This window comes from Athene cunicularia (assembly GCF_003259725.1).
Source record: "Athene cunicularia isolate RWA chromosome 2 unlocalized genomic scaffold, athCun1 chr2_part1, whole genome shotgun sequence".
Classification (NCBI taxonomy): Eukaryota; Metazoa; Chordata; class Aves; order Strigiformes; family Strigidae; genus Athene; species Athene cunicularia.
In genome coordinates this window covers 123377313-123392146 of record NW_020799095.1, presented here as the reverse complement: position 1 = coordinate 123392146, position 14834 = coordinate 123377313, and the positions used below count along the sequence as shown (strand labels likewise).

Below are 14834 nucleotides of genomic sequence, written 5' to 3'. Positions count from 1 at the left end.
CATTAATACAGACATAAAAATCACTTGATCACTATGCTCTGTCAAAGCTTTGAGTACAGGTGGAATTTTATAACTCAAAGCAATTTTTCCACTGCTCTCATCCCTAACAGGGCATTTCACATATCCAACATTTTAAAAGCAGAATAGAATCTTTGCCTTATCTTTACAGGACTTAAAGGATTAGGAAACATAATCCCAGTTACTTTAGAAGGAAAAGATGGGAAAACACTTTCTCAGTCATTTCTATTAAACCACAGTTTGTTAGACAGCATGTTTGAAAGAGCCTACTGAAAATATTGCTTTGTGTGTGGTTATGTGGGGAAAACTGTTTCCAAGAATACACTTAAAGCTGGTACTTATGATATATAGACAAAATGCCTTCAGGGAAAGAAACTACTAAAACCTGTAAAATTTTTACATACCTAATTCTTCTTTCAATAGCATCTATATGAAGTTGTTTTTCACTTAACAATTTCTTCAGCGATTCAACCTCCCTTTGTTTTTCAAGCAGCTCTTTTTGTAGACGGTAATTTGTTTCCTCCAGAGTTTCACAGAAAGCCTAAAAGACAAATTCAAGAACATCTTCTGTTTAACTTCAGTGGACTGCCTTTATTAATTATTCTTTTAGAAATATCAATGTGTAACAGAATTGTAGTTGCTTTTCTTTGTATTGATTACCAGAAAGAGCTATATAACCTTAAAAAAAAAAAGTTGTCCTTTAAAACACCATTTTGCATTGAACAATGAACTTATTATGCCAAACCGCAATGCAAATACTTTATCACATCATTTGTCTCACAAAAGACTTTAGAAAGAGGTTTCTTTCCTTTGATGCACAGTCCCTAATTTTGGACCTTTTTGCCTATATGTATCACCTGAACTCCATATTCCCCTTTCCCTCATGTAAGCTTTGCTTTCACATGTCTTGAAATCAATTTCAAAGTATCTAATTATTCCCAAAATACTAGGAATATTTGGATAAAGTGCATGTCCTTCCCTTACCCAGGATAAAAAAGTTGTAGGTCTGTAATGGGCTTTTATGTATTTTAGTTTTATAATACTTATTATCCCTGAGTACTTAGAATAAACACCACTGAAATGCTTACTCATCTGATACTTTTTACTTACATTCAATTTTCTTGTATTTACTGACTCAAAGACATTAAATAGCAGACTCAGACATTAAATAATAAAGCAAAGGTTTTCATTCTTATTTTTATGATAAATTTGAGAGGTCATTTGATTGCGTAAAGCAACATAGCAAGTGACAGAACTGTGTCCACAGTTTATAGTATAATTTGGATTGTACTTATGGTTGAGATTTACCTTGTGCTTGACCTTAACAGAAAACAGAAAGATCCCGTAATTCTGAGTACAGTCAGTACCTGTGTCAAATTCAGTTATTTCATCAATACATCTTTTCTTGGTTTTCTTTTGGCTTTGATTTCTATTTCAGCTAAAAGATATGTTTCCGGGCTTTCGGTTGGCCCTTCCACCAAAGCGCTGGTTCAAGGATAATTATAATCCTGACTTCTTGGAAGATCGACAGTTGGGACTACAAGCATTCCTCCAGAACCTAGTAGCTCACAAAGATATTGCTAACTGGTACGTGATTAAACTTTGCTTGTGGATTTGGATTTTTTTGTGTGTGTGTCCAAACTCCTCGTATAGGCTCCAGGACTCTAACAAGTTTATTTTTGAGCAGTGGAATAAGAAATTTCATTAACATTCATGATGAGCATTTGGTCAGTCTGTGAATTATTTAGTGTCCTGTTAAATTAATCTAATCTTAACCGAAGCAAAAAAGGGAAACTGCAGTATTTTGAATTTTACTTGGTTAACTATTAACTAAAAGCTGTAATATTTAAAATGTTAGACTAATCCCAAATTTACTCCTAAAACATTACTTTCGTGTGCTGAATGCAGAATTGATACGTTGTTAGTTTATTTTAAGATTAAACATTGGGCTTTCATAACGGAAAGTACCTCCACTATTATGCGGTTAGTTGTTCAAATGCATATTAAACTAGAGGGTTTTAATTTACATGACATCCTAGTAATAGAAGTACCTTTATAGATTGCTTTACATAAGTAAATGTAAACACAAATCAAAAAAGGCTCAAGAAGAGTCTAAAAAACATAGTGTATAAGCAGCAAACTGTAGAAGTCTCCTTGAACGATATCTTCTTTCATACAAAGTGGAAGATTCTTCCAAAGGTTGAAGGTGAGCAGAACCTAATTCTGGCAAATGAAACGTAAAATCATTTTAATGCAGGTCAAAAGAGAATTTTAGTAAGCAAGTTGCTACAGATAGAGCAGTTAGTTCTAAAAAACCTTTTCCAGCACCAGAAATATAGAAGTTGGAGGTTGCTGTTCCAGAGATTCTCTGAGGAATGAGTCTGAGGAACTGTCTTCATTAAAAACTGTTTGTTCCTTAGAACAAACAGCATTCCCTCAAGAATTTTAAAGGAGCTAAAATGTAAAAATGCTGAGCTGTGGTTGTGAGACCATGTAATGCTCATACTTGCTTTACTTTTTAGTAGAATGGCTATTACTACATTTGGCACATTTTTATAAGGCATTTGACTGTTGAGTCTAGAAAACAGAGATTAGTAAGTAAGTCTGGTAATAAAAATATGTAAAAGCAGGTAAATAAAAATAATACTTCAAAAAGCAATAACGCCTTTTGAAGAGGGAAATGTATCTAACAAGTGGTTATGAGGGAGCTTGTATAAGATGGTTGAATGCAAGGGGAAAAGCATTGATGGAAGTTTTAGGGGTTTTAGATGTGGAATGCTGTATTACAGTTATGGATGCTGATGTTCAGAATATCTGTAAATTACCTGGAAAAGGGAACGAACAATGAGATCATCAAGTATTGTAGAAGGATCCCAAGGCACTGAGTGACTAATGCTAATTTTCAGGTCATGAAGTGCAGAATGACAGTGAGTACATAAACACAGAATCATAAACTCAGTTGGTTTTTTTATAATCTGGAAAATAACTTAGTATTGATACAGCTTTCTGAATCAGTTCAGTATTCATCAATAGTCAAAAAGTTGCATAAAAAATTGTTGAAGAGGAACTTGAAAGGAAAAAAGTGTTATTGCTGTGGGAATCTGAATTGCACTTTCACACTGTCCAGTGCTAAAACACAGCATTCAGTTTCAAAAGAGGGTCTACTAGAACTACAGAAAAAGCAAGCAAGAACATATGAAGCTACAGGCTAACTTTGCTGCAAGAAAAGTTCTGTTCTCTTTAGTCTTTGTGTTGGGAAAGGGCTGGTTAAACAGAGCACATTAAATCATCAGGGGGATAGGGAAGGTGAGTAAAGCATGTTAATATTTTGGATGATTCATAGTCATCTCTCACTGTCACACTGAGTTGCAAAGCTTTGTTGTGAGATGTCAGACAGAAAGCTTAAATGATTTCAAAAAGAAATTGGGATCAACCTGTGAGTTTCTCTGTCAGTGGCTATTAAACATGATTATGTGGGTAAAATATGTGGTTGAGAAGTTTAGGAACTTCCTGATTATTAAATTGCACAATAAAGGGTGTGCCCCAAAAAAAGGAATTATACTCTTAAATGCCACTTGTGTTATGCTGCTGAAGACAGACTAGTGAGCGAGATGGACTTTTAGTCTGCTTGAATATATTTGAAGGCTTCCTGTTGTTACAGTTATTCTGGCATTTCATCTACCTTGTTTGTATCTTGATGGTCCGTACTGGGCAAAATAGTGTTTGTCATAAGGCAAAAAAACTCAAAACGTAACTTCTAGATTACATCGCTCATCAGATACAAAATAATTATAACATTTGTGGAATCAGTTTGTATTTTGGTTAATGAACAGATAGTTACCTGACGTGGTTTTGAGGAAAACTCTGATCTTGGCTGTGTTAGGCTCTGCATGAAGATTATGTTTTTTAATAAACTTTATAACCTATTGGTATGGCTTATGTTCTACTGTTTGGATCAGTGGAAGATCTGAATTCCTCAGGAAGCGATTAAACCAGGGAGATTTGATCTGTCTAGGTTTTTTTACCCGCTTATCGGAGAATAAAAGCTACTGTTAATGGGAAATTAATATTTGCAGCTTATATGAGCAGTGGTGAGCATCTGACCCTGCTTCTTCCTTAAAAGCGCACCACTTCTGCAGTTTTGCAAATACATCAGACTGCTTGGGTCACACTAAAACCAAATGAGCCATTTCTCTTTGTAGAGGAGTCTCTTGTTTCTCTTTGTGCACTGTATTATTGAGACATTGACAGTGGGAAATTCACCCTTCAGGGATAGGAGACCTCACTTTATATACCAATTAATTTTTTAATAAAGCTCGAGTAACAAAGTAGTTTAAAGATAAAATGTAGGATGGTATGCAGGTGACTAAATTAGACTGCATTTTATGGATTTCTTCTCATCTTTTGCCATGTATGGAAGATTCGGTGAAAAAAAAAACTAATTGAAATGCATCCACAGAGTTTAATGTGTTCAGGAAAATTTCATACAACCAATGAAGTGGAAGAAAGAAGTTTAACCTTCTAAACAGAAGTGTCATCATCTGGCTTCATATAGATGATAAAGCTCTCCTTTGTCTCCACTATGTATAAGCAGCAGCTTGAAAGGGAGGGTCTCAGTCAGTGGTTGAGTCTTGTCAGGGGATGCCATGTACCGCACAGCCCCTTGCTGCCCTCCTTAATGCTGGTGTACACTGGCATTGCTGCCTCTCTTGAGAAGGGTGTCAGCTAGCATAGGAGCAAAGAAACCATGTACAGCAATCTCTGTTACATGATGTAGATTTCAATACTACTTTTAAAGCAGAATTTTCTCAAATGAAAGGAAGAGATGTAGCACATGGAGGACAGAGCAGACTCTGAGTGAAGCTAGGCCACAAATGAATGTTTGTGCCATCAGATGAGTATTTTAGTTAAACAGTGTTTTCAGTGACCTGTGGCTTTAAGTTTCATACCTTCCTTATGTAAAAATAATTAAACTAAAGCCTTCAGTTTCAAGAACTTATAGGAAAAGACAGTTTTCTGTCAACAGCTGTAAGAAAAACAGGAAAAATGTGTTTGACCTAACCAGATGATATATGCAGATTGGATATTTTCTGCACATTTATTTTTCTGGATATTTCCTTTTTCATTCACAAGCATTACTGCATGTTATGCTATTTGAATGTTACCCTTTAACAAGAAAATTACTAGCAAAATGTAGAAAATAAATGCTTTTAAAATGCTTGCACTATGTGAATAAGGGTGAAGATATTGAAGAAAAATGGTGAGCAGAAGTATTCCCACATAATGAATTCTTCTGCATTAGGCATATGTAAGTTCATTCAGTACAAGTATGAAAAGAACAATTCAACCATTAAAAAGTAGACTTGAGCATCATGTTGGAGAAAGGTCACTTCAAACAGATTAAACTATTTGGAGAGGAAAAAAACAACCATGCTCTTCTTGAAAACATACTGTATGTGCCTGAATATTTTTGATTTGAGGTTATGTTTTCTAATAATTTAATGACTTTTTTACCATCTGTCATTTTTTGTGCTAATTGGAGTGATACCCCTTGGTTCAAGTAGCAGAAAATTTTTATTTCTTTGAGTACATGGGAGAAGCTGTACAGGTTTAGGCTATGGCTTGCACAGGTCATGGATTGTTGAATGTAAACCAGTGGAGAGGGCTTGAAAAAGGAAAGTTTTAGCACATTTGTCACATAGATTCAGTGGGGAAAGGAATGATCATGGTAGGAGAAATTTTTTCAGGTTGCTGTAAAGGTTGATTAGGTGAAAGTGAATTCTCACCAACCATTGGCCAAAAAAAACCCCACCTGTATCTTCACATGTGTAATTAGCACTTGAAAACAGGCTTACAAAAATCCAGCAACAAAATAAAAGTTCAGTGTATTTTAGATAAGTATTTTTAAGAGCCCTTCAAAAACCAAAACTTGTGGCATAATTAATAATTAGTGTTTGCTGAAAAAACTTCTCTCCCCATTTTGCTCACTAAATCTGAAGCTGCTTGATGAAATTAGTAGCTGATTAAAAGAAGTTTCCTTGGGTTAGAAATTTGCATCTGCCTCAAATGCAGAGAATGAGCAGAAGTTAGAAAAATACCTCCTTTTACCCTTACCTTCCTACCGGACTTAGGTGGGAGGAAGAGATGGGGAATTAGTTTGGATTCACGTTTTCCATTTTTGTGCATTCATTGCAGTGGGAGATGATTTAAAGATTTATAGTACCCAGTGCAAGCACTGTATTGCTAACGTGTTACTACTTGCTAATTACTTGTGAATACAGTGTTCTAGTTGGAAGTTACAGGCCATTGAATGTGACAGAGCAGGAAGGCTGGGTAAAAGGACATGTTGGGAGATGTTGAAGAGTTCTGTGAAAAGTAATCTAAACTTGGAAGATATGAGCAAGATGCTCAAAATACTTTATAGTAAACCACAGGATTGCACATACTTTCTTCTTCTGGCCTTTGGAAAACAATGCATAGAGGAGGATGACAACTGTTAGACAATTTTACAGAATTTTAAGTTGAACGTATTGGTTTGAAATGTGTGTTTAGGGATGCTCTGTAGTATATCCATGGCACATTAACCTTGACTCTTATTTTTTATAACTTTGTATATCCATAAATTATATACGGTCTATATGTCAATGGATTATGATCTTAGCAAAATGGACACAGGTAAGTGTGTTTCAGTACCCATGTGTAATTCCACTGATACTTCCTGAAGGGATCTGTGTACAGATTTTAGCAGCATACTTTTTCATCCATCTTTTAATACTTAGTTTTTACTAGGAGAATTTCTCAAACCTCCACAAGGATAAATTTGCTTGTTAGTTGTCATGTAGCAACAAATTCACTGAAGATTTGAAAAATCATGTTCTAAATTGACTTACTCTCTGTTTGAAAACTCTTAACTGTACTTGTACAACTTAAGTCACATTTTAAATACTCACCCTGGTTAACACAACTGAGATTTAATAGGTTAACATTATTTTGAATACTTGGAGTAAATCTGAAGATAGATGCTTGTGTCCCGTGAAGAAATACTGCCTTTGTATCATCTTATTTGAATATTGTTGCTTTTTTTGTACATCAAGTAATTCACTTTCTTTTATTTGTTAAAGCCTTGCAGTGAGAGAATTTCTTTGTCTGGATGATCCTCCAGGTCCCTTTGACAGTCTAGAAGAGAGCAGGGTAAGTGCCATGTGATATGGTAAAGAGAGAATACAAAAGGCAGTAGTTGTTGTTAGTATATTGTAAAATCTACTTGAACGGTATGGAATGAAACATTTTTATTTCTGTTCTTTAACAAAAACTTGCAAATGGTTGTATTTCTAAAACTGACACAGTCTGATTGTTGGTGCACACTGATAATTATTGACTGCTGTACTTGATCCTTGTCCCAAGATAAAATCTCCTCCATTTTAAGTTTTATGAACAGTGGATGAAATTTTTTTAAGTCAGCTACTGAATATAAGGAGAGTTTTTGTAGGATTACATTCAACACATTGTCACAATGCGTACATGTTAGACTTCACGTCTTGCAATAGAATGTTCATTCTATGAAATGTAATGAAAGGGTTCATTCTGACCAACAAAAAGAGTGTTCTCTCAGATAACTGAGCAGTATTTAGGGTTGTAAAACAGCAGCCTTTCAATGTGCATATGAGCACACTGAACAAATAACACTGTATGCTGCAGCCTTGTTTTATTAGAAGTATGTTTCACTAGCATGCAGAGCTATACCGTCTGTCTAGAACAGGTTGTCTTAGTTCTCTTGCTTTATAGAATAACAATGTGATTTGGCATTGCACACATGTTGTTAATGCTGTAGAAATTATAAATGTTAAGTGATACTCTTTCAACTGAATTTATGTTTACCAGCTTGTTTTGCATGTAAGTGGGAGTGCCTTGACTCTTGTTACATTACTGTGTACATCTGAAGCATTTGGTTTGTTTTTTGTGTCATGAGCTTGTAATTATACAACCACTTTTCATCATAGCTATTTAAGTTGATGGAAAGTAATAAAAATTACAGGAATTACTTTTTCAGGTAATCAAGAAATTTAAGTACCACTTTCATAGAGATTTTGGTCATACATGCCATGGTAGTCTCAGGGTTATTCTTCCACCACAGAATTTTAGGCAAAACTATTAAAATAGCTGTGCTGTTGTAGTTTTGGCTATTAACTATTTCTGTAAAGTTGTCAGACACAGCTGTCATAAAATTCTGATCTCCAAGGGATACCCTACTTTATTATGGATTGGTTGAAGTTGGAAGGGACCTCTTAAAACCATCTAGTCCAACCTTCCTGCTCAGGCAGAGTCAGCTACTACAGATTGCCCGCGACCATGTCAAGTCAGGTTTTGAATAATCTACAGAGGAAACTTCACAACCTCTCTGTGCAACCTGCTCCAGTGTTTGATCACCATCACAGTAAAAAAATAAAAAAGTGTTTTCTTGTGTTCAGTTTGAATTTCATGGGTTTTAATTTGTGCCCATGGTCTCTTGTTCTGTCAGCGGGCACTGCTTGTCATCTGACAAGATGACTCCCTCTTCTTCATTCCCACCCATCATGTATTTATACCCTTAGGTAAGATCACCCCAAGCCTTCTCCAGACTGAAGGGTCCCAGTTCTCTCAACCCCCTTTCACATTAAAGATGCTCAAGTCCCTTAATTATTTTTGATTATGATCTTCAAAACATGAGCAGTGGGGTCCTGGTGGACAACAAGCTAGATATCAGCCAGCTCCCTCAGCACACGTGGGTGCAACCTGACAGGCCCCATGGACTTATGTATGTTCAGTTTGTTTAAGTGCTCCCTGACCTGGCCCTCCTCCACTGAGGGGTAAGCCTGTCTTGCCCTTGCTTGTAATTCCGTCTGGTTGTAGAGGTCTGGAATTCCTTAAGTCTGGTCTTACCGGTCAGGAGAGGCAAAGATGACATTGAATACCCAAACCTTTCACGTGTGATTTGTGAAAGTTTCCCCACTACATTCAGCAGCAGGTCCATGGTTTCTCTAGTCTTCCTTTTGCTGATTATGTAGAATGGTTACGGGATCAAAAAACACTGAATTTGTTTCAATTGTATAATTACAGGAAAACGTAACATTTTAAAGAAGTTGGTAAGTCTGCTTCAATTAAAGCAAAGAGTAGTATCATCTTGATATTTGTAGCCCATTTTAAAAGAAAACAGTGTTCTTAACAGCATTGTTCTTAACTGAGCTCATATAAAATGTTTATATTCAGTGGATTCTGTGAATTAGTAGCTAGTTGTATGTAATCTTAAGCCAAGAAAGCCTCCTACGTGGGTTTCTTATTTAGGGAGACCATGTAAATTATTAAATCAGCTTTGCACATTACTGTTGGTAGACTTGCTCTTTCCAGTAACAGACCAGCAGGCTATGAGCCAATGCTTTGTCACTTCCCGCATTCAGTGGATATTGCATTGTACACTGGCCCTTCACATTAAGTCTTGAGATTGCTCACTGTCACATTCTTCAGTGTACTATATATACGTCATGCTCAGCAGAGTAAAACAACATCTCATGGTTGAGTAGTTAACATCCTTAGCATTTCATTAAACTTTTTCAAAATGTTTTTGTATTGGTCTTCTGATGCTCATGATTGGCATATTTGTAACAGCTATTTGGTACAGAACTGTACAACTTTTTTATCCTGGGTAAGGGAAGGACATGCACTTTATCCAAATATTCCTAGTATTTTGGGAATAATTAGATACTTTGAAATTGATTTCAAGACATGTGAAAGCAAAGCTTACATGAGGGAAAGGGGAATATGGAGTTCAGGTGATACATATAGGCAAAAAGGTCCAAAATTAGGGACTGTGCATCAAAGGAAAGAAACCTCTTTCTAAAGTCTTTTGTGAGACAAATGATGTGATAAAGTATTTGCATTGCGGTTTGGCATAATAAGTTCATTGTTCAATGCAAAATGGTGTTTTAAAGGACAACTTTTTTTTTTTAAGGTTATATAGCTCTTTCTGGTAATCAATACAAAGAAAAGCAACTACAATTCTGTTACACATTGATATTTCTAAAAGAATAATTAATAAAGGCAGTCCACTGAAGTTAAACAGAAGATGTTCTTGAATTTGTCTTTTAGGCTTTCTGTGAAACTCTGGAGGAAACAAATTACCGTCTACAAAAAGAGCTGCTTGAAAAACAAAGGGAGGTTGAATCGCTGAAGAAATTGTTAAGTGAAAAACAACTTCATATAGATGCTATTGAAAGAAGAATTAGGTATGTAAAAATTTTACAGGTTTTAGTAGTTTCTTTCCCTGAAGGCATTTTGTCTATATATCATAAGTACCAGCTTTAAGTGTATTCTTGGAAACAGTTTTCCCCACATAACCACACACAAAGCAATATTTTCAGTAGGCTCTTTCAAACATGCTGTCTAACAAACTGTGGTTTAATAGAAATGACTGAGAAAGTGTTTTCCCATCTTTTCCTTCTAAAGTAACTGGGATTATGTTTCCTAATCCTTTAAGTCCTGTAAAGATAAGGCAAAGATTCTATTCTGCTTTTAAAATGTTGGATATGTGAAATGCCCTGTTAGGGATGAGAGCAGTGGAAAAATTGCTTTGAGTTATAAAATTCCACCTGTACTCAAAGCTTTGACAGAGCATAGTGATCAAGTGATTTTTATGTCTGTATTAATGTCTTTGAGTTTGTTCTGAATTGCATGGAATGATGCTGCAGATCGTCCATTTAAATCTAAAGAAAAAAATGGCAGAGTTTTATAATAAAACTTTATGGTGTCTGTCTGCTAAATTTTTTAGCAGACCCAGGGGAGTTGATGTTGGGCTCTTCAGTGTCCCAATAGACCTGCCCAGTCAGTCAATGTGGGGTTTCCTTAGCAAAGGAGTAAACTCCCATGGTCCTTTTAGAAGTTATTTTAATAATGCTTGGGTGGTTGAGTCTAGCATATCCAGGTTGACTAACAAATCACATCTTTGGATATAATGTTTAAGTGAATTACATTTGGAAAAAGATTTAAATTGCAATTGTTGTGGCTTACTTAAAATTCTGATCTGAATACCATATTCAGTTTGTTACTCCTGAAGGCAAGTAATTACATTTGAAAAATGCTTTCACTGTTTGACAAGAAAGTTCTGACTATTGCTGGCTTAAACAGTGAAATAGCGAGTAAAAAATAAATAACTTGCATTTGACTAAAACAGCATGATAGGAAATTCTGTGTGACTAAATATAAAATAAGGCATGAGTAGCAAAAAGGGATTTTATTTTTTTAGTGCTTTCCCTGAGGATGGATTTATTTTTTTTTTAAACACACAAATACCCTGCCAGCTTCCCAGATAATCAGAATTACTCAGTCAGCCAAGTACTATCTGAAGTATTAATGGAAAATAACTCATTTGATTTTTAGTTGTAGAAGTTACCAAGTTGAAAGTGTGACCTTGTTTAAGAAATTCAGCTTGTCTGATGGGAGTTGATCCCAAGATAAATGATCTGTCTCTGTCCTTGTTGAAGTGGAATTTTGATCTGATGGCCCAGCAAAAATTAAGCATCTTCTGCCAAAGGCCTAAAATGTATTTGAGGTAAAAGGGGACAGTTGGACAAAGCATCAGAGTTTTAGGCCTTTACATATGCTGGATTAATAATCATGTTAGAGAATACTGCTGAGGTATTACTTAAATTGCATGCATTAAAATAAAACTATAGAAACAATAGTAGAGTCATTTAAAAAGGAGGGTGAAATATAGTTGTATCACTTTCAACACAAAATTGTTCACAAGCTTTCCTTTCCGATTCAAGTGACAGCTTTTGACACAAAATTGATATATGTTTCCCACCCAGAGCAATACTCTGGAAACAAGTTTTTCTGATAATTTTACATGATGGTATTCCCATTTGTAGCCAGGCTAGTCAGACTGCCAACTTGCGTTGCTGTTAAGAAAAAAGTTACTACCTGTCTTTTTGTCATTGATGGGAAAATATTATTGCTCTGAAACTTAATATGTGACTCTAAAGTTACAATGAGAAACTTGGGAAACTGTTGAAGAAATCTTTTATCATCCTGCCTGTCTTCCTTTTGACTATGTTTTGGTGGTTATCCTTCTGCCATTTAGGCACAAAGTGTGTGGCTTAGATCAGCTGCTTGTAATTTCTTACCTGAAGTCACAATCACCCCTCTGGGTGTTTTTTGAATTTTTTTAAAGCTACTAAATTGTGATGCAACCAGGGGATTGAATTTAGTTTAGGAATAAGCAGCTGGAGCAAATAAACTGTTTAAATAGCTATCCAGTGCAAGCCCTGCATCTCTGTAGTAATAAAAGAAATGGGGCATGTAGGAGTGAGATTGATAGGTTTGCAGAAACTGAAAAGCTTAAGATGAAACAAACAGCTCTTTGGTGGTGAATGTTTATTGTATGGATTGGTGGTACTCTGTTCTTATTTGTTGTAGGGATTTATCTTTAGGAAAAATGACTCGTCAAATATCAGGAGAAGAAAGTGAGTGCAGTGGTGAGGTGGAGTCTTCAGCAGTAGAAGCAGACCAGGGTACCCTGGGTGAGGACAGCTGGTAAATACTATTATTTTACTTATAATATATTTCAGGGGCTTTTAAAGTATGTTTTTTAAGAGTTTGGTCTTGCATAAATTCTGAACATCTAAGGAATTCAGCATTTTATTGTACCTCTCTGTAGCTATCCCATGTTTCATAAAGGCCTTCAGGATAGACAATTTTAGATCTGGAATAAGTGATGTTGAACGAACTTTGTAAATGTGTTGTGAGTTGTAGGTGTAACATGACTATGGAGAGTCATATTAGTTTCCATTTGACAAAGCTTATTGATCTGTTGTTGCAGCTCAGATAAAGAGAACCATGAGGCATGCTGGAGTGGCTCTTTAGCTGAAAATTCTGTACCAGAAATCGAAGTTGCTGAAGTAGCATATACCGCTGATGAAGAAGAATAGATGAGTAGCAGCTTCTGTTACCTGGGAAAGGTTCATGTCTGGGACATACTCTGTGGGTATGGGCATAGAGCAGCTGTGAAGAATTTACAGCAAAGAGCACGAATGCACATATTGAATGTTTACATAAATCTGTACAAATTATTAACATAAGAAATATACCCAGTGCTGCTTTGACTTAAGTTTTTATCTAGCCTTTATATATTTAATATATTAAAGTCTAATAAGGGCTAAACTCAGCTAAAGTTTAGATAGTGTACATACACAATTTGGCTGACTTTCCTAGCGGAGTGACGAAAACTTCACGTTAAATCACCAAACGCATCTAACTAGCATGTCGTATGTTGCCACTGATGTGACATATTTGATGTGTTCATCTGTTTGGTATTTGTGTCTTCATATTCTATAGCCATAAATTAATGCTTGTTGAAGTAAAAATGGACTCATCTGACATGTAATAAGAGTGTAGAATGTGTTGGTTTTAAATCCTAAAGTTGAAGAATCTTTCTCTGGAAATTTTAATGCAATGCAATAGGAAAACTTACAGTACCAAGAGAAAAGTACTTACAAAGTGGGATTCTGATTTGACATTTAAAAAACAAAAAAAAAAATGGTCATTTTTGCTGAAGGAACTAATATGAGACCCCCAAAACACTGTGTATTTTCATCCCAAGATAGCATGCTATAATACTTTTTGTTTGGTAATGCTGCTTTTGAAATCTGGGATACCTTTGCTATATACCCATGTAACAATAAAATTGGTGAGTTTGCCTTTTTCTTGGAACACTACCTCTTACCATCTTGCTAACACATTCATGTTTGTTTAAAAATATTCCAGATTATATGGAGATGATTGAAAGACTTGTAAAGAAGCCATATTTTTTCCTGCACAGTTCATAACTAGATTGAATCTAGTTGCAATGTATTTTTGTTTCAATATATTGTACACATGGGGATACTGCTACATGTGTTCTATAGCCTATTTTTCAAAATGTATTAAGACAGGAGATGCACTTTATAATTAAGACTCCATTGTGCCAAGTTCAGTTGGCTAATTGGTTGAGAAAGGGGAGTTGTAGGGAGAGGATTATTTAGTGCCTTTTTGTATTTTACTTGTTCATTACTGCAGAATTTTGTTACAGTGCTCTGGGTCAGCTCTGTGGAATCTTTGATACAGCTTGTTTCTGTTCTTATTGACTGAAAGTGCCTTGTTTTATTCTGCTTTTCCAATAGGAAGAATGCTGTTTTGTTTTAATCTTTATTTTTGTCCTATACCACCCACATCATTGTTTAATGTTGTCAATATGCAGTGTCTTTGTGCTGGAGTTTTCAAAGGGAGCTTTGTACTTCAGGCTGTGCATACAATGACCTTTATGCAGAACTGTATAAACCTTCCTGGTGAAATAAAACTATGGACAAAACACCTGTCGTCTTTTTTCCGTTGTAGAAAAAAAAGTTCAATGCCTTGTCTAATAGAAGAGCCAGAATACTATCAGAGCCATTTCTTACCTCAGTGATTTCCAACAGTTACTCAACATTTGGTCTGAGTTCTGTTTGTCTTTGTACCAAAAATTGTCCGCATGAAAACAAATGGGAATGCTGTAACAAGACACCAGAAAAATTACTGTACTTCTGTTGAAGATTGAAATAAAAAGGAACTAATCTTTTTTATGTTCTACATAAATCCTTATAGATGTTGAATGAACTCAATAAAGTTTTGACACTTCCTTGAAAATTCATGAAATCTTTTGTCAGATGTCACTTACATATTTGAAAAGGATTGAACTGTGTATATTAAAATAGTGTTAGGTTTACAACAGTAAACGTTTTTAAAATCTTGAAAAGGTGCTAGGAATTTCT

General features: G+C 35.4%; 1 protein-coding gene across 2 annotated transcripts in view; it reads left to right on the top strand.

The window, feature by feature from the left end:
* The window catches only part of SNX16 (sorting nexin 16), a 26654-nt gene extending 12259 nt beyond the window's left edge, over positions 1-14395 (top strand). The window contains exons 4-8 of one of the 2 annotated variants that reach the window (XM_026842576.1): positions 1457-1605; positions 7140-7209; positions 10141-10277; positions 12466-12582; positions 12869-14395. In XM_026842576.1, the coding sequence (XP_026698377.1) occupies positions 1457-1605; positions 7140-7209; positions 10141-10277; positions 12466-12582; positions 12869-12977 (582 nt within the window). In that variant the 3' untranslated portion in view covers positions 12978-14395. The remainder of the gene's footprint in view (positions 1-1456; positions 1606-7139; positions 7210-10140; positions 10278-12465; positions 12583-12868) is intronic. The other variant, XM_026842577.1, reaches the window with a different exon arrangement.
* The last annotated feature ends 439 nt before the right edge of the window (positions 14396-14834 follow it).